Raw genomic sequence first — 21,037 nt, 5'->3', positions numbered from 1 at the left:
ACGAAAAATGAAAATAAAAATTTGCATTAACAACTTATGAAATATGCCAGTCGCACTCCAACAAAAGCTAGTTGGCAAATCTGGCCTAGCTCAAATGTTTTGGTCTGAAGGCCCACCTTTACAAAAGATTATTTCTGTCGGTCAGAAATGAGGCTAATTCTTTCCCACTGTGATAATAATGTGGAACATGCGCTAAGCATAAAAAGAAAGTGGGACGACCTTTCTTTGCCAGGGTCACGCATGTTGTATTTATGGTCTGCTGAAATAAATGGTGCAATTAAGAGGTTAAAGTCTAAAACTTTGTGGGCTGAGCCTCCAGGCTTCTGTAGATAGCTTTACCCAACACCTTCATAAGCTTAATAAGTCATTGTCAATGTCTTCTTCATTTTAGGCTTTGGCTTTCCACTCCCCCTCTTGTAAATTGTATCATGAGGTTAAAACATGTGATAAATCTTGTAGGCCTTTAGCTCAATAAGAATAGAATAAAATAGAATCATTTAATCATAATAAGCTTATTATTCGTAGTATTGTAACAAACTAGTGAATGCTATTTTCTAAACTGGGATGAAGAACTCACTTTTGTCCCCAAAAAACACACAAAAAACAAGTAAACATTTGGCTTAATTGGAATATTTTAGTAGCTGTCAAGGAAAGCGACCTTACAACCACGTGACAACATCCTGCTGTCGTCATAGCAGCGCGCAGTCGTAAACTGACGACGCTGTCGTGTCGTGTTGTCATATCGATGCTGAACTTTAAACTTCTTTATGTCGAGCTCCCGTTTGCTTACCGTCAAGAAACTGTATAGTATTTTAGAAAAACTGGCAACGTGATCAGAGGAGACCGTCTTAAGGTATGAAGTCATCTTTCAGCTAGCTAGTTAGTTAGCAACAGTCCATGAACAGTATCCTGTCGAGTTGTTTCTGTTGCTGAAGTGTCACATCTCCTGTTGAGCCTGTCTGTGTTTGGAGCCGTCCGTCTGACCGCATACACACGTTTTCTCTGGGAAGGTTGTTTCTGTGAGTGTAAAGAATGATATAAGTTTGTCGTTCTCTCTACAGAGTCACTCACTACGCATATGGCAGCCTAACCGTCTGAGCCCCAACTAGTTTTTGCGCGTTTCTTTGTTCCTGTCACAGTTTTGCTCACTGTGGGCTGAATTATTTCACTGCAGTATGAAGTCCTGCACCTCTATGGAAACAGCACAACCATCACCAAAAGTAGAGAGAACTCAAAAATGTCTTATCTGCAGTATGACACAGTTATAATGTCAGACATCATTTTATAAAGAATATATTTTAGAATGCAAGCCATTCAATGTAAAAAATGTCTCCAGGTGTGACCAATACTGGAAAAANAAAATGTCTCCAGGTGTGACCAATACTGGAAAAAAGTGGGGGCTCAACATGCTATAGATGTTTCACCATTTGTATTTTTACAGACTCAGTGGTTTACACACAACACTGCACATCAGCTCTAGAAAGATATTTCACCATGCTGAATGTATCCCCCAACAACTTGCTTCTCTGTATACCATTTATGAGTCATCCATCCATCCATCCATTATCTATACACCACTTATTCCTCACTAGGGTCATAGGGGGCTGGAGTCTATCCCAGCTGACTTAGGGCGACAGACAACCAAGCACACTCACATTCACACCTACGGATAATTTAGAATCACTAATTAAACCTCAACATGTTTTTAAACCCGGAGAGAACCCACACTGCACAGGGAGAACATGCAAACTCCACACAGAAAGATCCCGGGTGTCCTCACCGGGACACGAACCAGCGACCTTCTCGCTGCGAGGCAACAGTGCTAACCACCGAGCCACCTTGCATTTAAGAGCCATGCTACATTTATTCTGTTGATCAAATATGTTTTATGTTCCTCTCAGTCTCTCTCATTGTCTCATCACTGCTCAGAGTAAACACAGCCTGCAGTTCACCAAAAGACTCTCAGACATGTTGTTACATGATTGTTGCAGCTGGATCACTCCTGATTTTTATGCTGTATTTAGGATCACAGATTATTTTTGCTTTTTGAATGATCTGATGCAAACACAATAACTTTAGGATGTTTTTAAACACAACAAAAAAAGTGACTGTGATTATATTTTAGAATTTTAAGCTATTCTTTATTTTTCATCATGAAACTGCACAAAAACTTGAAAAGACTAGGCTTTTTCTGTTTTTACAATTTAAAAAAAAACAAAACAAAAAAAAAACTGATGTCATTTCTTTTTAATAATTTCTTTCTGGGTTAATGGAGTTCTTTCTCACCATATTTCATCTTTTAAACCCATCAACAGGTTTTGGGATTTGGAGGTTTAAGACAAAATTGAAATGTGCTTCTATCCCTTTGCCAGTATACTGAAAAAGGGATACAGTCACACACGCCCTTAATAGCTTCCTTGTGGTTAAACAGGTGTATCAACAAAAAACAGCCTTGCTAGGATTATCAAAGGTTCTTTGGTGGAAAAAAACTGTCAAATCCATTGTAAGTGAAGTCTCTCTTCTGTTTACAGATCACTGCGTCCCAGCTGGCTGTTGAGTTCGATGATGGGTTTCTGGCAGCCAGTGACTAACCTTAGAGAATATGTGTCCCAGAATCCTCCAGGAACAACTTTTTTCCTGTGTTTGTTGACTCTCGCGATCTCATTCATCTGCCTCAGCTCTTACAGCTCCACTCACACTCTGCCTAACCCTGACACAACAAAGGTAAGGACTCACTAAATGGAATTCATTTTGGAGATTAAAAGATATTTTAGAAAACTTTGTGAGATTTGGATTGTGGTGATGTTGCAGTGTGACATTGGAGATGTTGTGCGGCTATGGCTGAATGTATGCATGCATTTCTGTGGCTGTATTTCTGCATAATTTATATGCTTTGTTCTTCCTGCAGGACTGGAACCATCTACTGTCTGCCTTATCACAATTCCAGCTGTGTGTGACAGGAAATACAAGTTCATCTGAGCTTGTTTCCTCAGTTTCCTCACCTCTGATGGAGCAGGAAAAGGACAGAAGGACTTCCACCAACTCAACAAAGAGTCTTTCTCCCATCACCCATTTGCGTCTCAAGGTTCCTCTGACTGTGACCTCCAGTTCACCAGGCAGCTCGCTAAAAGACCTCAGTCTACATGTCACCTTCAATGCCAGTCAGCTACAACTTGGAGGTCGGTTTTGCAGTGGAGTGGTTTTGGTGTAAATTATTGTAAAAGTTTGTTTAACCATACATTCTCATTGAAATTATTTTACTCTCTAGGCAAAAAACGTGTTAATTTGACACTAGAGTCTCTGTCTGGAGACAATGCCCACACCTGCCTCACCATAAGTGCCCCAACACACCTCGTGCCCATGAGTCGGTTAGTTCAATCACACTGGAAAGTGTGTTCCTAAGCTTTGTTAATTTAAATCACCTAAAAAGCATCTTTGCCAAATCATGTATGTATCGTTTTTCTCTGTTTTTATGGACATGCTTTACATTTTAATAAAGGCTGCCTCCTGAGTGCCCTGCATCAGAGAAAATTATTTCACCCATCCGTGTGGAAGCAAGTAACGAGATACCTGCAGCATCACAAGCCTGCTACAGTCTGCACTCCAAGAACGATCCTACACTTACAGTCATGTTAACACGGGTACAGTTAGCCACTCATGAATAACATTAGCAACTTGCTCAGCCACAATAAAGAGGGTTTTGTTTTTTTTCACCATTTCAATGATTCTGTCCTTTTTTTCATTAGGAGGAGCAGAGGGTGGCAGTGCGACATCTTTTGGAAGTCAGTGGGTGTCTGCTCGCAGTTTGTTTGATGCTCTGTTTAGCTGCTGGTTTGACACATTCACTCACACGCCGCAACCAGTGGAACGGACTGGACATACAAAACGTAACTGTCATTTCTTATATTACTAAAGCACTGATAGTTTTGATAGTTCGTCTGTTTGCTTTAAACACTATTTTTTTGCGGACCGCATCTGGACTTCTTAGCATGTTGTGAAATGTGCAGACTGTTTAACTTAAACATCCTCCTTTACTCCTTATCCGCAGGAGCCCTTGCTTCACACCTGAATGTTTTTCATTCTCTGCATCCTGAAGACGGCGGTTGAAAGAGAGCGATATGTAATCACCAGTTTTACAAAAGAGTCCAGGTTACACATTGTGGGGAGTACAACTCAATTTGTGGAAACAGTGTTAGAATGTTTTCTGTTACTGTAGAGGAAGTTCTCACGTCTGAGAAATGAACCCTGGTGATGTCAACAAAGTTAAAGAATGTGATGGGAACAACTCTTCAGGTAATGCCTGTACAGATGTCTGTTATGTGGCGTGTATTCCAGGAGTTACTTGCCTTCTGTTGAACTGCCTTGTCTACTTGAGTTCCCATATTTCCCAAAGTTACTCTCAATAATTTGTAGAACATGGACAATAATATTTTTCATTCAACCAAGTGAGAGCTTAATATATTAAGATAAAGTGTTTTTCCTGTTAAATATGTAAATCTAATATTTTTTTAGCAGTGAATGTGGACGTGTAATGTACTGCGTTACTATCCTCAGATGTTTTTTCCTCATGAATTTATGGGACCAAAGGTCGCTGGGTGTTCCAGGCAACTTTGATAGTCTGTTTTACTGCTTCAGTGTACATATCTGATTTTATAAGCTCATTGAAACCAGACGTGGCATCAACAGATACACGGTGTAAGCATTCTGATGGCCACCTTCACCCACTGACATAAATACTCACTTGCGTAGCTGTAGAGAACTTAAGCCGCAAGTGTTAAAGAAACACTGAAATTTAAAAAACGGGTTATAATGTATCTTAATACTTCTGTGATACACGCCATTTCTGATCTTTGTTCAATAACAGAAACCTAACAGGACATGAAGCACAGTCAAGTGTGTGCATGGAAATGATCCGTGTGAACTGCTGAGTTTTATGCAGCTCAGGAACAGACGACTGTTCTACCTTGCTTTAGTAGGAATAAAACATTCATAGTGAAAACTAATAACTTGGTTTCTATTGTGATTTTAATGGGGGGGTTAAGTGTCTTTGTCTTGGAGTTTCTTTTTTGTGACAAATCCCTGTGTCATTTTTCGTTCTCTGGTGTGGCAAATCTTTTTGTCTTCCCCTGATGCAACACTACAACTGGTTTAAAAAACATAAAAATCCCACTTACTCATATGAATGACAGTGAATGATTCATCAGAAAACTCGAGAAAATTACAAGTTGGGTGAAATCGTTTTTTAATGGAACCCAAGACCAGAAATGAAAGGGGGATTTCTGTTGTGTCCAGTCATTGTTATTTATATAATCATTTAAAGCAACAGCTACTGAGCCAAAGTGCTTTCCATTAGAGTAAATATTGCCATAAGGAATTAACCTAAGAAATTTTATTATTGAGGTTAAGATCCTACAGTGTTATTTATGAAGTTAATTCAAATATTATTTTAATAAAAACTATTATAAACAATTACTTTAAATATTAAGAAATAAAACCCTGTAACAATTAAATAAAATATAAATTCACCTGACTATAATAAACATTAAGGCTAAGACTGTACAATATTGTTAATTATGGATATTACTCTAGCTATTCATTAAGATATTAAGGCTATTACCATACAGCATAATGAATTATGTAGATTAATTACACTAATTTAGAACTAAATGAAAAATTAAAACCAAATAACTCCAAAGGTTCCAGGGATTCTATATGAGCAAGCTTTCTTTATTTTTTATTTTAAAAAAAATCTGACTTATATTTATTATTATTCCATATACTATGTTATCCTATGATTTATATATTTATTTTAAAAGGCCAGATCAAATCAATTCTGACTTTTCTGACATTATTATTTAGAAATTGTAGATTATTTGGGTCTTTCTTATTTCTTGACTTCAGCAACTTGCAGAGACTTTGATGTTCAAATTGCTTACACTCAGTATGTAGTTTCTTAATTTTTAACCAATAAACTGAAATGTAAAATCAAGAACTGAACATTGATCAATAAAAGTTATGGTGCAGATGCTTTGAGACACTGATTAGAAAAAGAAAAACAGGCCTGTATGTCATATTGTGTCGGGAAACATGCTAACATTTTCCACAGTAAATCACGTCAATGTTTCTAATTCTACTCTGACTATAGGTTTCATTTTATGGACCAAAACATGCTTGTTAGTAATTAAATTCAATGAAGGGAGGGGCTGCCACAGACCGATGCACCGGTATGCTGCCCAGTACACGTAGAGAGACTTCTCCTCCAATCATCGTTAAGAAGCTTGACATGACGGCCTCCTATTGGCTGAGCGTGAAAACGTAGAGGCGGGATTTGTGCGGGGCAGAGGGAAACCAACGACGTCGAAGTGGTTGGATTCTTCGCGGCCTGGAGGACTGTTTCATGTCAGGGAGAAGAAAACGTAATGTTGCAAAGTATTTATTCCTCCTTGGACTAATTGTTGTCATAGCGCGAAGCAACTACAGCGTTTCCGTCATATGGAGACGGTCAGCAAAGTCGGTGAAAATTACTTGATACGGCTTAACGTTTCCACAGTGTGAAGCTAGCTAGCTACCGTTGGCTCACAAACATTCTGTAGAAGACGCTAAAGTCCGCTAGCTTGTAATGTTAGCCCAATGGTTAATGTTAGTAACCGTTTCTACATAACGTCTGAAATATTTAAGTGTGTTCTTTACCGGACATGACTTGGCATTTCTTCGAAGAAACCGAGCTAGGCCAGGAACTGACTTCTGCATACATATATACATGTTAATGCCTTCACAGCTAACACGGAGCCTAAGGGCGCTCTTTGCTCCAATTCATAACATTTTGTTGTTCCCAGCAGGCCTCCCACGTGGTACTTGGTGGTACCTTCACCTGCTGGGACACTTGTAATGAGGCGTAGGTGTCTCCTCTGACTTGTTGTAGAGTCCGCGTCAGATCATGTTACCTAATGCAGTGAGGGAGTTTGTGGGTAAATAAACACGTTCCATGACAGTTTTCCTTCCTTTTTAGAATGAAAGCTCTAAACTAGAGCCCAGGAAGAAGACAAACAGGATACCAGGAAATAAATTGGAAATAACTGAGAGGCCATGGCCTACTCCAGCTACAGCAGTCTGAGCAGGGCTCAGCTTACCTTTGAGTACCTGCACACAAATTCGTAAGTATCAGTTTCCTAATAAATACATGTGCTTCTGAATTCATTACTGCACAGATTTAAAATCTTGTTAGAATTAAAACTTGAATTGTAGCTAACAATGCAGACCACCAACTAAATATAGAAACAAGTTCACCATACCGGTTAATCCATGCACGTAATGTAAGGTGCATAGTTTGTACACATGATATAGATCACTGTATTATCTTTAACTACAATCCTGTTCCAACCTAAAAGGTTCTTTGAAAATAATAATTACGTTGAATCCTGTTCAACCTGATCATATGTTCAAAGGAGAGGAAACACTCCTTTCATTGTGTGCCACGCAGTATTTATTACATATATTCCTTTCATCAACAATTGTTTCTCCTCTGTCTGCATGAACTCATTAGTGCTGTGTGAACCTTGTGGCATGCATCACTTGTTTTTCATGTCTGAACACTACTGGTGTATATTATGTGTGGTATGGAAATGATGTACTTACAACACCGGGGTTAGAACCTTGTCATGCTTGTGGTTTTCAAGGCTTTTCCATCATTGCTTGTGCACTGCTGAAGTGAAGTGAAGACAGGGGTCCCTTGTCATTGCTACAATGGAAATTCAAGATTTTCTCACAATGTAGTTCAGCTCAACCTGTCGGTGCATACTTGAACATGCAGGGTTTAAACAAGTTAACGCAGATGATATCAGACCTAGCCTCATTTCCAAATCCACTGCTTAGGGATTATGCACAGGTCCAGGAAGGATTTAACTACAAATGTAGGACTGAAACTATTAGTGCTAGATTTAGTCATTCAACCAAAAAAAAATAGCCGGTATTGTCCGTTGCTTTAACTGGGCATTTATCATTAAGTTTTTGATTGAGTGGACAATTAATCCCCCAGAAAACAAGTAATTGTTTAATGCGCTATAGTATACTCAGTGTAAGTGTAACTGGAATGAAGCAACCTCTCTGTTGTTGTTCAGTCATATCATGGTATTGTCAGGAAGTGGTAAAGGTGCTATGTACCATTTTGAGGATGAAAATAGATGGTAGGATAGTCTGTCTTTGAGTAGATGACAGAATAAGTGTTTGACTGGTAATCTATATTTACCTGACAATCCTCTGTTCTGGTTAAATTGACTCATACGTCTCAACAAACATAAGGAAAAATAGGTTGCATAACTGAGTAGCAACCCCACACTGAATATTATCGTTAAATTCTGATCCTGCTTTCTCAGATACATTGCCTTTCTCTTACCTGCTTGCTCTGTTAATTGTTGCTGCATTCATTTAATTGGTGTCCTGTTTGTAGGACAACCCACGAGTTCTTATTTGGAGCCTTGGCAGAGCTTGTGGACAATTCGAGGTACCAGGAATGATTTGCAACAGACTTTATAATTTCTCGCAGTTTATGCAACCGGGATAACTTACCCTGATGTCTTTCTTGTAGTAAACAAAAAGTCTCATATTTGCATTATTTCGTTCACAGAGATGCCAATGCCACACGGATAGACATCTACACAGGTATGTTTAAGAGTAATTTGGACAGTTTCAAATGCTGAAGCTTTTAAATTCATTCCTTGTTATCAATATCTGTCTTTTGCCTTTCTGTTAGAAAAAAGGCCAGATCTGCGGGGCGGCTACACGCTCTGTTTCCTGGATGATGGAATTGGCATGGACCCTAGTAAGTGCGACTTAAAAAAGGGAGAAACTTAAAACTAGTGTTTATGTCATAATTATGTAGGTCCATTGTGAGTTTTCAATGTGGTAATATGTTGTATGTATTCTGTGTGTTAAACAGTTTCTTTCTTTCTTTCTTTTTTTTTTTGATTAGATGAGGCAACCCATGTAATTCAGTTTGGAAAGTCAAGCAAACGATCTCCTGAGTCCACTCAGATCGGTCAGTATGGAAATGGACTGAAATCGTAAGTTCCTCATCCATTTCTTTTTAGATTATGTTTCTGCAGTTGATACAATCGTGCTTCAACGATTTGCATATTATTTATGTGTGTTTTGTTTCCACAGGGGCTCTATGCGTATCGGGAAAGACTTCATCTTGTTCACAAAAAAGGGAAACGCACTGACATGCCTTTTCTTATCGAGGACTTTCCATGAAGAGGAGGGACTCGATGAGGTCAGTCAGCTGTTAGAGCTATTCAGCACTGAATGCTGCTTTTACTAGGCATATATACGAGCACCAGACTACATTATTGCTAATTGGATATTACTGTTTGGATAAAATAATTACTAATTGGATATGTGTATTGATATTGATATGTATTGTGAGTGCACATAAACCACTGATGTATCTGCTCCAGAGCCGATGTAAATAAACAACATAGTTGTCTGTAGCTAAGACACTAATTCACATCAGCCAGTGACAAGCATGTACAACAGTTTCCGATCTCCACACACTGTCTAACTCACAAGCATATGTTTATTCGCGTTGTTTTTGAAATAGTTTGGTACAAAGAGGAGCTTTCTTAAATAGGAAGTGAAAACAACTCTGCCACCAATGAATACACTTCACATACCATAAGAAGGCATCAATTATATACCAAATGAATTATACACCAAATGATAGTTTTCAGTAACATATGGGAAATAAAAATAATAAATCTATCACAAACATAGTCGCATAGCATGTTGAAAATCCTAGGATTTAAATGTTTAAAACTTCCCCATGACTAAATGTCCTCAAGTCCCTCCCTAGTAAAATATATAAATGAATCAGCATCTAAGCTCTCAGAATCTGTGCAGCATTAATTTACACATATATAAAACAACACAATGAACACATCATGTTGGTAAATTTACCTGGTAATGTATGTGCATTTTCATACGTGTCCTTAACTGACTCACATTAGACAAAGAACTTAAATAGATTAATGTTTGCTAACAGTAACACTCTATCAAATCTATATTTACAATGTAATAAATTACTAAGAAACATTTCATAGTTAATTACCTTAGGAGCCAGTGTTTCAAAAACTGTAAATCCAGTGCACTTGCTGTTTGAGCACTTCATCATAGTCCCTGTCTTTTGGTGTTAAGGTGACAGGTTCAATCTAACACAAGCGCAATGACGAGATGTTGTGGTGCGTGTCATTGAAATGTACAGCTATGGGATAGCCTGATCACTTCTGTGTATTGTGCTTTTGTGCTCACAGATGTTTTGTTTTAGCTTTCTTCCTGATACATGCAAGTCAGTAATAAATACATCCTTGAAAGTTAGACAGTGTACAGGAGGCTGTTCAAAACTTTTGAATAGTATATTGAACGAATGTATAAACACAGCATGTAATATTTTATTCAATTCCATTGATTCTTTTTTACACAGGATAATAGTTATTTTTTGAAATGACTAAGTAGGCGCTGTATTGGAAATGTAAAGATAGAGAGCGAGGTCCGATATCAGGAGTCAGTAAAGAGTCACTCAACGCAGAGAGTTAATGAGATTGTCGATGTTTGCTTGTGGATTGTCGTCCTACTCTTTCTGAAGTGTCTGGCTACGGTCCAAACTAATGTGCCAGCATCCAGCAGCTAACTTGTCTTTTTCTTGTCATTTGTGGCATGATGTCATTCAAATAAACCAGCATTTCTATGTCGCATTTTATAGTCACTGGTCAAAGGAGTGTCCATGTTCACCATCTGATCATTGTCCATTAAAGCCACACCTGACTATGGTGTGGATTATTTGTCACCATTTAAACAGCTCACAAACTTTTGGTGCACAGCTGGCTAAAAGCAACCCTTGTCTACCCCTAACAACAGAAATTAGACTGTAAACTTTTTGTCAAAGTCAGAAGAGACGGCCATTCGCATTCTGTTTCTATCTTTGCTCAGCGTATTTTGACTGTCATCAAACATAAAGTGGAATGCAAACTATGTGGTTCTGCAAGAAAATGATGACTCTCTAAATATTTGTGCTTAAGGTTTTTGATATTTTCCCTGCAGGTGATAGTGCCTCTCCCCTCCTGGGATCTGAAGACCAAGGAGCCGCTGACTTCTGATCCAGAGAAATATGCCATCGAGACAGAACTGATCTTCAAATACTCACCTTTTAAAAATGAGCAGCAGCTGATGGAGCAGTTCAACAAAATAGAAAGCAGCAGTGGTAAGCATATGAATGTGTGTTTACATGTAAAGCCGTTAGTTTTGTGATGTCTCTCAATTTGACTGATTTTATGAGCTGTAGTGTTTAGGGGAATGACATGGCTAGTATTGATTGTTACGTACTTTTGTGTTGTGTTTTATGAAAAGGAACTCTTGTGATCATCTATAATCTGAAGCTGATGGACAACAGAGAACCAGAACTGGATGTAGAGACAGATCACCAGGATATACTGATGGCTGGGACCCCCGCAGAAGGAGTGTACGTATATTTGTTCCTTGATTTGATTTGCAAAGTGACTGACCCATGGTGAGTGTTAATGGATGCACATTTTCCTTTCACAGGAAGCCAGAGAGGAGGTCATTTAGGGCATATGCTGCAGTTTTGTACATTGACCCACGCATGAGGATTTTTATCCAGGGACATAAAGTCAGGACTAAGAGACTTTCCTGCTGTCTTTACAAGCCAAGGTAACATAATGATGCACAAATACAGTGTCTGTAACTTGTTTATTTCTGTGCCGAGACTAATTGGCTCTCTTGTTTTTTTCAAAAGGGTTTATAAATACTCATCGACTCGTTTCAAAACTCGCGCTGAGCAGGAAGTGAAAAAAGCAGATCACCTTGCAAAGATTGGTGAGTTGGTGTTTCATTCATTCTATTAACTCAAGTTTTGCATTAGTTTTAGTTAACCCGTCATGTCATGTCTTACAGCGGAGGAAAAGGCCAGAGAGGCTGAGAGTAAGCGCATAGCTTTGGAGGCCAGATTGGGAGAGGATCTGTCGAAAGATTCACGGGTAAGTCAGAGAGGATGTTTAAGCTAACCTGTCAAATGTAAATGTACTTGAGCTCATGTAAACAATGTTTTTGGCAAGTAAAGTTTGTTTGTATGGCAGCTTTGAATAGCAAAGCAAAATTTTAGCTTTAGATTTAGATTAGATTTTAAAACCTGGGTCCAATGTGAAAAATAGAAGCCTTTCATGTGTTTGTTGACAAGTGTTTTACTTACTACTAAACTTGTCTCTATGGTTTTACTTACTAGTATCTCCCTCTTTCTTTCGTTCCTCTAGGCAATTCTGAGAAAGGTCCAGGATTCAGCCATGATGCTACGGAGGGATGCCGACATGAAAAAAAGGATACTCGAAGCCAAACAGAAGTATGATAGACAAAACTGCTAATTTATAGATGTACAAATGGTTACATTTTTGTTCCTCCTCTACTAAGCTGGTAACTTATCAAATTTACCATGAAGTGAGATTTGCTTTTCTTTTGCCGACCAAAATAAATTACTGGGTCCATTTGATATAAATCTTTCAACTATAGTGTTCACTGTGTTTGTGTTTTTTTTTTTTTTTTTTTCTATTTCTTGTCAATCTCCAAATCTTTCTTGTTCTTCAGAGCATTAAAGGAACCCAAGGAGTTGCATTTTATTTTTGGAGTGAACATCGAACAAAGGGACTTGGATGGGATGTTTGTGTACAACTGCTCTCGTCTTATCAAGTTGTATGAGAAGACGGGGCCTCAGCTGGAGGGTGGCATGTAAGTAAAATGCACAACGAGACAGAAAAGGTTCAGTGAACGATTGAAGTAGATAATGATGTGGTTTTTGTGTTTCAGGGCGTGTGGCGGTGTGGTTGGGGTAGTGGATGTCCCATATTTAGTTCTAGAGCCTACTCACAACAAACAGGACTTTGCAGATGCTAAAGAGTATCGACATTTACTGAAATCCATGGGAGAACATTTAGCTCAGTACTGGAAGGACACCAACATTGGTAAGCTTTCCTTAATTGCTGGTTTCATGTTTGCTAGCTACACGTAACCTGACCAGTCAGAATAGAAAAACGATCAACCTTACAAACAAATTTATGACCATATGTCTGAGTCATGTCAAGAAATTCAAACCACTTTGTTGAAATCTTTGTTTGATAGGTCAGTAAATATACACTATAATGCCACGTCATCCAGCATTTTGTTTTCTTTGGGCTGTTTGCTTTGGATCAGCTACAACTCTTGCCATGCACACATCCTTGTTGCCATACTTGCAGGATTAGCTTTAGCTAACATGTTGCTCCAAATCCTGGTAGCTGATTTAAACCTAGTTTCAAGAAGGTTCATATTGGGCTCTCCTATAGCTCACCTGGTTGAGCGGGCGACCCATGAGCAGGGGCTGTAGTTCCCCGATGTAGCAGTCATGAGTTCGACTCCCCCTCACGACAGTTTGCTGCAGGTCCTCCCCCCTCTTCTCTACCCCCTTTCCTGTCTCAATCTCACACTGTCCTATCTCATGAAGGCAAAAATGCCAGAAAAATAATCTTTAAAAACAAAAAGAAGGTTCGTATTTGTTAAATAAATCATTAAGTATGTTGTTTGCATCTGAAGGCAAAATGCTGTAAACTGGTGACTGGTGATTTATCTGTTTTGAAAAGTTTGAAAATGTGGACACAGTTTCAGCCAATTTTAATTGTTTTAACAACTTCGAAGCATACTGAAGCTTTGAAGGCATCTATCCCCCTACCATAACTGTTGTGTTTGATACAGGTGGCATCAACCAGTCAGGTATCAAGAAAGAGAAAAACAGGAATAGAGTAGTGTTTGAACTAGATGAGAACTGTAAGTACATGTTTTGTTGCAGCTGCAGTAAGGGACATGTAGGAAAGTTATGTTTTCAAAAATTCTCCCTTCCATCTAATTACTGTGTTTTTTTTAAATGTTTTCATTTTAACAAACAAAAGTCTTAAGTGTCTGTGTTTGCTGTGCAGCTCAGAAAGGCATAGTGAAGTTCTGGGATGAGTTTGGATATCTATCTGCCAGCTGGTCTGCACCTCCATCGTCAGATTTGAGATACAAGAGACGCCGTGCCATGGAAATACCACTTACCATTCAGTGTGGTAAGCTGCAGATCCACCCACGCATTCACAGCCTTACTGTATCTTAAAAAAAGTCAACTATTGCAACAAACAACCTCTTGTGCATTTTACTTTTAGATAAATGTTTAAAGTGGAGAACGCTGCCTTTCCAGATGGATGCAGTGGACAAACGCTACCCAGACAGTTGGGTTTGTCTCATGAACCCTGACAGCAGCCAGGACAGGTACAAACACAATGACGGTTTATCAGACACATGTATAAAGTATGATGAAGTTCTTTATATTAGTTGGATTTTTCATGTACTACATGTGTGTGCCCATTTTGTCACTACACTCACTATGTTTCTGTTTTGTGTGGAATGTAGTGTTTCTACATATATTATATTTGTATTTTGTGTTTTTAGGTGTGACGCTCCAGAACAAAAACAGAACTTTCCATGTGGTGTTTTGAAGAAAGACAAACTAACATCTGAAGACAAACAGAAAGAGCTGGCAGAGAAAATCAAACAGCAGCAGGATAAACTAGATGCCTTGCAGGTATCTCATCAATCGCTTTCTTTCTTTTTTGTTTTGTCTCTCTGTTTTTTGTATATCAGGACATAAATGCGTAAATATTTCATTTTCCGCTTATCAGAAAACCAGCACCATCAAATCTGCAGCAGACTTGAAAAAGCTGCCACTGGAGGTCAGCATGAAACCAACGGAGAGCTCCTCTCAGGTACAAGATCCTCATACTTTGCTTTTTGCATTTTTCTAATTCTGGATTCATTTTTTCATGCCCTTTCTGCATAGTTTCAAGTGAGGTTCAAACAAGTTCCGTAGGTTTACACTTTTAATTTCAAACTCTTAGTATCTTTTCATATTTTATTTATTTATAATTCTACATAATATCACTGCAAATATGAGTAATAACACAAAAGCTATTGCAGGCTGTAAAATACACAAGAAAAGCTGTAAAAGCAGTGTGTCACAAAAATCACAATAGGGTGTCATTCTGTAAAAAGTGGAGTGAAAAATATATAAAGAAAATGGCACTGAAAGTAATACTTTTGTTCCAGAATTATCTAATTTCTTCTACTATTTCTTTCGTTTTTATGTTCAAAATAGTCACAGATAACTTCACAGATTTACTATAAATAGGAACGAAAATGAGCAAGTTTTATGTCGTCAGTTGTTATTACTGTATCGTCTCATTGCAGAAGAAGTTCAGTCCAGATGAACATTTGCCTGTGTCAGCTTTTGGTTCATTGTTAAAAACGCCACTGAACAAACTAAGAGAATAGTAACTACTAACAATGTTATTGATGGTGATATAGTTTTTTTTAATCATGATCTCATTGAAATGTTTGTTGTCTCCTTTTCACATGTTGCCAAATCAGGCAACAAGGTCTTCTGAGAGGTCCACAACTCGCCCTCGCTCCCCACCGCTCCCAGCTCACCTCAAAAATGCCTCGAGTGCCCCTCCAACACGTACAGCTTCTCAACGCCCCACCCGAACACCTGCCCCGCCTCCTCCACCCTCCAAGGTTGAACCATCCAGGTCCAGAGCTGCAGCAAAGTCTTCTCCATCTTCTGCAAAGCCCGCACCCAAAGCTACTGCCAAAACACCTCCACCGAGCCGCAGCTCTCGGGTAAGTTGCAGGTTTGATGACATAGAGGGTTTTGTTAGTGAAAGTATTTAATGTAGCTGTGTTTACAAGTGAAACCCCAAAGCGGTGTAAAATAGTGAAAGCTGTCTCCTCACGTAGGCATCTACCAAAGCATCATCTGCCAAACCAGCAGCTGCCGGACAGCGCAGGAGAATAATCGAGCAAGAAGACAGCGAGGAGGAGGAAGAGGAAGAAGAAGAAGAGGAGGAGGAAGACAGTGAGGAGGAGAGTGAAGAAGAACCCCAGACAAAGAAATCCAAGATGACTGCAGCTGCCGGCAACCGTGGCAAAGTGGTGGAGAAGACCCCCCCTCTCAAACGTGTGAAGTTGGACGAGGTAAACTCACAATGCACTTCACACAAGAGTAGCTTCTGTTTGGCATCAGAAACACTGTCAGGCAGCTTACTAATCCTACTGAAGACATAACTGTAGAAAAATTTTACACCTCAACAAAAGGTGAACCAGATCTCTAAAACTGGAGCAGTAGCAACTCTGCAAATGTTATCCAAGTGTTCATAATCTTGCGTGTGGTTCAGTGTGCAGATGCTCATAGGATGCTGCTGCTAAGGTGTTGGCTACGGGCTTTTTTTTCTGCTGCTTGTTGCCTTTGGCTGCTCAGTACTACTTGTGTCATGAGAAATGAAATCCAGGAGAAAAAAAAAACAAAATCGAGGCAGTTTGCAGCATCATAATGTCTGCATTTATTTCAGATGAAGCATTTATCACTATTTTCAATTCATTATCTTATAACGAAAAGCAATGAGTCTTATTCTGCCCTTGTCTTTATGGGTATCTGCAAAAAGTAAGTGATAAAATGCAATTAAAAATAGACATGCTACTCAACATATGCATACACTAACAGTAGGTACCCTTTGGTTAAACCTTTACTTCTGGACAGGGAAGATCTGTTAAATAAAATTACAACGTTTTTATTCCTCCATGTTCCTGATAAGTTCAGTTACATAAACAAGTCTTGTGTAAATCTCCTCACCTGCTGAACATTTGCTTATCGATAAGCACTACAATTTACTGATATTCTTTAAATGTCTCACATGCAGGATAAATAATAGCCCGATAACTGCACTACAGCAGCTCAGATAGGAATGTGACCAAAAATTTGTTGGAAAAGACTGAAATAAGGTGAGATTTAACCAATTTTCATCTACATGGACTGTTTTCTTTGAGCTGACTTTTCTTCCAGCAAACATCAGTACTGCAAGCGAGCATGTTCGTTTAATTTGGTACGCTAAAATCACTGCCTTAGAACTATGTTAGTCATTGTGACTGAATGTAGTGTGCTATTTTTTTTTTTCCTTCTAAACCAACTCAGCCGCTCCTTCTTGACCAGCCTCTCCCACTTTCTCTGGCTTTTGTCTTTGGTTATAGATCATTTTGTCATTGGAGCACAGTAACAGCTAAATAGATGGTTTCACATGTCTGGTAGGAAGAGACTGACTGAGCCAGTAAAGGAGAAAAAGTACCACTTTCAACCACAGTTGCTAGCAGAGTAGCTACCGGTGCCGACTGGACGGGCCAAATTAGAATAATGCTCATCATGCCCTGTCACAATGCGACCTTGTGAAATTTCTTCCGTGTACACTCTCAAAAAATGGTTGCATATGTGATTATTTCTGTAGCAGTCTGGAGCCCTGAAGGGTGCTTGTGTCTCCAGAGCGTCAGTACAGCAGGAAAATGTCTTGTCACGTGGATGTTGTGTTTTCTGACTGCATCCTTTGGACAAATCTTAGAAGAAGACCGTTTACTAAACTGCAGCAAACACTACTTAATTTTCTTGCAGCCATTTTTGGTGGATAGCAGATTAGTTACAGTGAAATCGATTTTTTTGCTCATATGGTGACGAGAACAAGAAAATACCAGCCTTCCTAGGTGGCTAGGTAAGTTACTGACCTAGAATCAGAACCCCTCTGCTGTTGACCTTGCAGGTTAAAACTCACTCTCAGCCTGAGAGGAAAGGACTTTCTACGTCTGTTCGGCAGGCACCAAGCACACCGACCTCTGTCCCTAAATCCATTTCCACGCAACAGCTTGGGGCTAAAGAAAAGGTAGCTTTACTCCGTCCCTCTCTGTTCTACCTTCAAATCACGCTGGGCTGCATCTGTTCTCACAACTTCTAACAATCAAGACGACTCATCGTTGAGCTCATTGGAGTGTAATTTCAGATTAACCTGCTCCTTTCTAACCGTCCTCTCTTGAAATTGAAGCCGTCTTTTTCTTAATGAATAATAACCACTCTTTTCAGCTGAGCATGCCATTCTTGCCTAACGACTGAGACCACTTTGGGACGTTTACCTCTTTCCTTGGAAGGGTTTCAGATGATTTCTTCTAACCTCACTTTGTCTTTCATTGACAGTTCTCTTATTGCTGTGGTGGTAACATATTTGTCTTTTTGCAGGTACCTGAGAAAGCCTCACAGCAGGACCCAGAGGGCGACACTAAAAATGCTCAGAAAGGTGAGATGATGGACTGTTCTATACTAATATGTATCTCACACACACACACAGGCTGGAAAAAGACTGTTTTCTACCTATGCATTTTTATTCTCCAGATAAGGGTCTGCTGGTTGAAGTGCGTGTCAATAAGGAGTGGTACACCGGCAAAGTCATTGCTGTGGAGGCAAATAAACAGAGCGTGCGCTGGAAAGTGAAGTTTGACTACGTACCTCGATCCACCCCTAAAGACCGATGGTGAGATACAGGGTCTGTGTTGCTGCATTCTGCTCATGTTTTTGTCAACATGCCAGGTAATTAATGTCCTATACATCTATGTGTGTCTCTGTAAAGGGTGTTTAAGGGCAGTGATGAAGTTCGGTTGATGCGGCCACCGTCTCCAATCTCTCAGACCCCTGACACCCAACAGGAGACTGAGAGGGGGCTGGCACCCATGGAGCCAGACACTACTCAACCAGGAACCAGCCGAGAGGTGACTGACAGCCTGGTCACTATGTTGAGGTGAGCTGGTTACAGTGAATTAGTGTTATTACTGCACACTTTGGAAATTCTGCCAGCCAAGGCACATAGTTTCAGAATGCTTCTCTCTTGAAGTGTCTTAGTGCTGTAGTGCCTTCACTGTGCTGTTCATGTGTCCAGGAAAATGCTGCGCTACTTCTTCCCTCCTGCTTTTCGGATTCCAAAAGACGACGTGAACAGCATGACGGCTGAGGAGTTGGTGGCTTTTCCTTTGGTGAGATGAATATGAAATTATTTAATAGGTTGAGAGATGAACCTAAATGAATTTACACTGAAATCAATAAAATGATTGGAGAATGTAGAACTGCACCTCCTGCAAAATGGATTGTGTCCAGCAATAGTACACATTGTCCAAACAAACATGTTTATTTGTTTATACTGCTGTGTGTGCTTGTCTAGAGTATTGATTTGTTTTTCTCCCTCCGTGCAGAAAGAGTATTTCCAGCAGTATGAATCTGGTCTCCAGTCATTGTGTAATTCGTACCAGAGCAGAGCTGATGCCAGGGCCAAAGCTGTAGAAGAGAAGAGCAACAGCACTGAGGTCAAACTGAAGGAGGCAGATGAGAAACTGCAGAAACTACGAACAAACATCGTAGCACTTCTGCAGAAAGTACAAGAGGTAAGACTGTTTACTGCTTATTCCTCTCTAGAAAGTAAACAAATATACAGTTTCTAATATTTGATGAACATGCTTTGTTTTTTTCCCCACTTTTAGGACATTGACATAAACACAGATGATGAACTTGATGCCTACATAGAAGACCTCCTTACCAAGGGTGATTGAAAAACACAGAAACAAAAGAAATCTAAAAGAAGAGGACATGGACATTAACAGACTGGTAGTTCTCCTGACCTGTTGTTTTGATTTTAGTCCTTTTTATATACCTGCTTATATATGTTAATCTATGTTTAAGACATCCCTCTCCGACTGAGCTTTGGATTAGTTTGTGTAGGTTTAATACGGTGTAATTCCCCTTTTATATAGTCAGCTAATGTTGTGATAAATTTTATTTGTTCTTCATTTCGGTCCATCGTCAGGTGACAATTGCACACACCAAGTGGCTCAAGGACCGGTCTGTGCTCTGTACTGCACACTGTACCTAAACAGTAACTTTTATTTTTGTACACTAAAAACACCTCAGTGTTGTCCATTATCTTCCTCCATCCTGGTCCGCAAATCAGGTTAATCTTTTACAGTTGGGTGATGTGTCACATCTACAAATAAGAACTACTTACTGGGTTTTATCAGTATGAATATTCCCTTAAATCCCTTCTGCGTTTAAGCTATGACTGTTCTGTGTTTATTTTTGGAGGAAAAAAAAAAAAAAGAAGTCAGTCGAATGCAAAAATGTGTGTTCATAATTATTCAGTGCCTGTGTCCTTGTTTTGAACAGATTTTTAACATGTCATGGAAATGTTTTATTAAACAATGCATGCTTTCAGTCATTTTGTTCTAACCTGAACAAAGGATTCTGTATTTTTGAAAAACCTTTACTTAAAACAATAAAACAGGTTCAGCAAAATATTTTAATATGCCTGTGTGTGTGATAAATTCTGAAATGCTGGTTGTGAGAACTTACATTTTGTAAATGATGTGAATTATTCATGTAAAAAGCGAGCCATACATTTAAATGTGGATGTCACTTAAGTCACTGGACCTCATGGAGGCAGTTGAGCAGTATCTGTGCCCCAACAATAAACCTTAACTCCAAAACATTTACATTTTGTACTGTGTGGAGGGAATGACACTGGTTTCAACTGTTTAAACACTAATATAGCACAAAATCCATTTCATTAAAGCTTACATTTATGCATCACTTGTATATAGCCATGAAAATGACTGTTTACTGTATTAGATTTAATATTAAGCAGGGCTGAATGAAGTCTGACCTAAAGGAACAATATAAAAACATACATAAAAGGCCAGTTTTGTCTGATAAATAATAACTGAGCTCCTTCATATTTTTTGTATATTTCTTTTGCTGTCAAGTTAGTGTAAAAAAAATCACAATAATATTACTTAAAGGTCAAATAGTTAAAAATATCAATTCTCAGTGACTGCGTTACTTCTCAGGTGATTTATTGTATTATTTAAGAAGAACACACAAATGGGTTTTGACAGAATTTTAGTTCATAACTGATCTTATTATATCCTTTCCCATCTTGGTGAAGTAATGAGATGTTTCAGTTCCTCCAGCAACTCTTTCCCATGTGGATCCATGTTGCAGACATAGAGATAGACAAAGCCCACAGGTCCAGAACTGAGGAAGTTCTGGTGTTCACAGGTA

General features: G+C 39.0%; 2 protein-coding genes across 4 annotated transcripts; both read left to right on the top strand.

Moving 5' to 3' along the window:
* Positions 1-697: 697 nt before the first annotated feature.
* Positions 698-5,003, top strand: LOC103357461 (transmembrane protein 248). The gene is made up of 7 exons (XM_008282034.1): positions 698-853; positions 2,532-2,724; positions 2,909-3,179; positions 3,269-3,368; positions 3,500-3,641; positions 3,747-3,887; positions 4,049-5,003. Exons 2-7 carry the CDS (start codon positions 2,563-2,565, stop codon positions 4,067-4,069), a joined length of 837 nt encoding a protein of 278 aa, XP_008280256.1. The 5' UTR covers positions 698-853; positions 2,532-2,562; the 3' UTR covers positions 4,070-5,003.
* A 1,333-nt stretch (positions 5,004-6,336) lies between these two features.
* morc2 (MORC family CW-type zinc finger 2) lies at positions 6,337-20,211 on the top strand. 3 transcript variants are annotated; one of them, XM_008282031.1, is made up of 28 exons: positions 6,337-6,416; positions 7,010-7,154; positions 8,447-8,500; positions 8,624-8,658; positions 8,750-8,818; positions 8,969-9,059; positions 9,160-9,268; positions 11,092-11,251; positions 11,398-11,509; positions 11,593-11,718; positions 11,804-11,883; positions 11,962-12,044; positions 12,318-12,403; positions 12,646-12,786; positions 12,865-13,019; positions 14,007-14,135; positions 14,232-14,337; positions 14,518-14,650; positions 14,748-14,831; positions 15,493-15,744; positions 15,862-16,098; positions 17,706-17,825; positions 18,176-18,233; positions 18,329-18,467; positions 18,564-18,731; positions 18,870-18,963; positions 19,180-19,368; positions 19,465-20,211. In XM_008282031.1, the coding sequence occupies exons 2-28, from the start codon at positions 7,087-7,089 to the stop codon at positions 19,531-19,533; spliced, it is 3,147 nt and encodes a 1,048-aa protein (XP_008280253.1). In that variant the 5' UTR covers positions 6,337-6,416; positions 7,010-7,086; the 3' UTR covers positions 19,534-20,211. The 3 variants fall into 3 exon arrangements, with proteins under 3 accessions (XP_008280253.1, XP_008280255.1, XP_008280254.1); XM_008282032.1 differs by having other exon boundaries at positions 6,368-6,895; XM_008282033.1 differs by lacking the exon at positions 17,706-17,825.
* Positions 20,212-21,037: the final 826 nt, after the last annotated feature.

The sequence above is a fragment of the Stegastes partitus genome, unplaced genomic scaffold, assembly GCF_000690725.1.
Source record: "Stegastes partitus isolate 25-593 unplaced genomic scaffold, Stegastes_partitus-1.0.2 Scaffold255, whole genome shotgun sequence".
NCBI lineage: Eukaryota > Metazoa > Chordata > Actinopteri > Pomacentridae > Stegastes > Stegastes partitus.
The sequence above is the reverse complement of the archived record's forward strand: the minus strand, read 5'-3'. Positions and strand labels throughout refer to the sequence as shown.

What these genes read in the sequence shown, in the direction of transcription:
- LOC103357461 (XM_008282034.1), top strand. Translation starts at nt 2,563, where the DNA reads ATGATGGGTTTCTGGCAGCCAGTGACTAACCTTAGAGAATATGTGTCC. An exon ending in CAGTCAGCTACAACTTGGAG is followed by an intron (nt 3,180 to 3,268) that starts GTCGGTTTTGCA and finishes TTTACTCTCTAG; the next exon opens with GCAAAAAACGTGTTAATTTG. An exon ending in CACCTCGTGCCCATGAGTCG is followed by an intron (nt 3,369 to 3,499) that starts GTTAGTTCAATC and finishes ATTTTAATAAAG; the next exon opens with GCTGCCTCCTGAGTGCCCTG.
- morc2 (XM_008282031.1), top strand. Translation starts at nt 7,087, where the DNA reads ATGGCCTACTCCAGCTACAGCAGTCTGAGCAGGGCTCAGCTTACCTTT. An exon ending in CAACGGAGAGCTCCTCTCAG is followed by an intron (nt 14,832 to 15,492) that starts GTACAAGATCCT and finishes TTGCCAAATCAG; the next exon opens with GCAACAAGGTCTTCTGAGAG. An exon ending in AGCCTGGTCACTATGTTGAG is followed by an intron (nt 18,732 to 18,869) that starts GTGAGCTGGTTA and finishes TCATGTGTCCAG; the next exon opens with GAAAATGCTGCGCTACTTCT.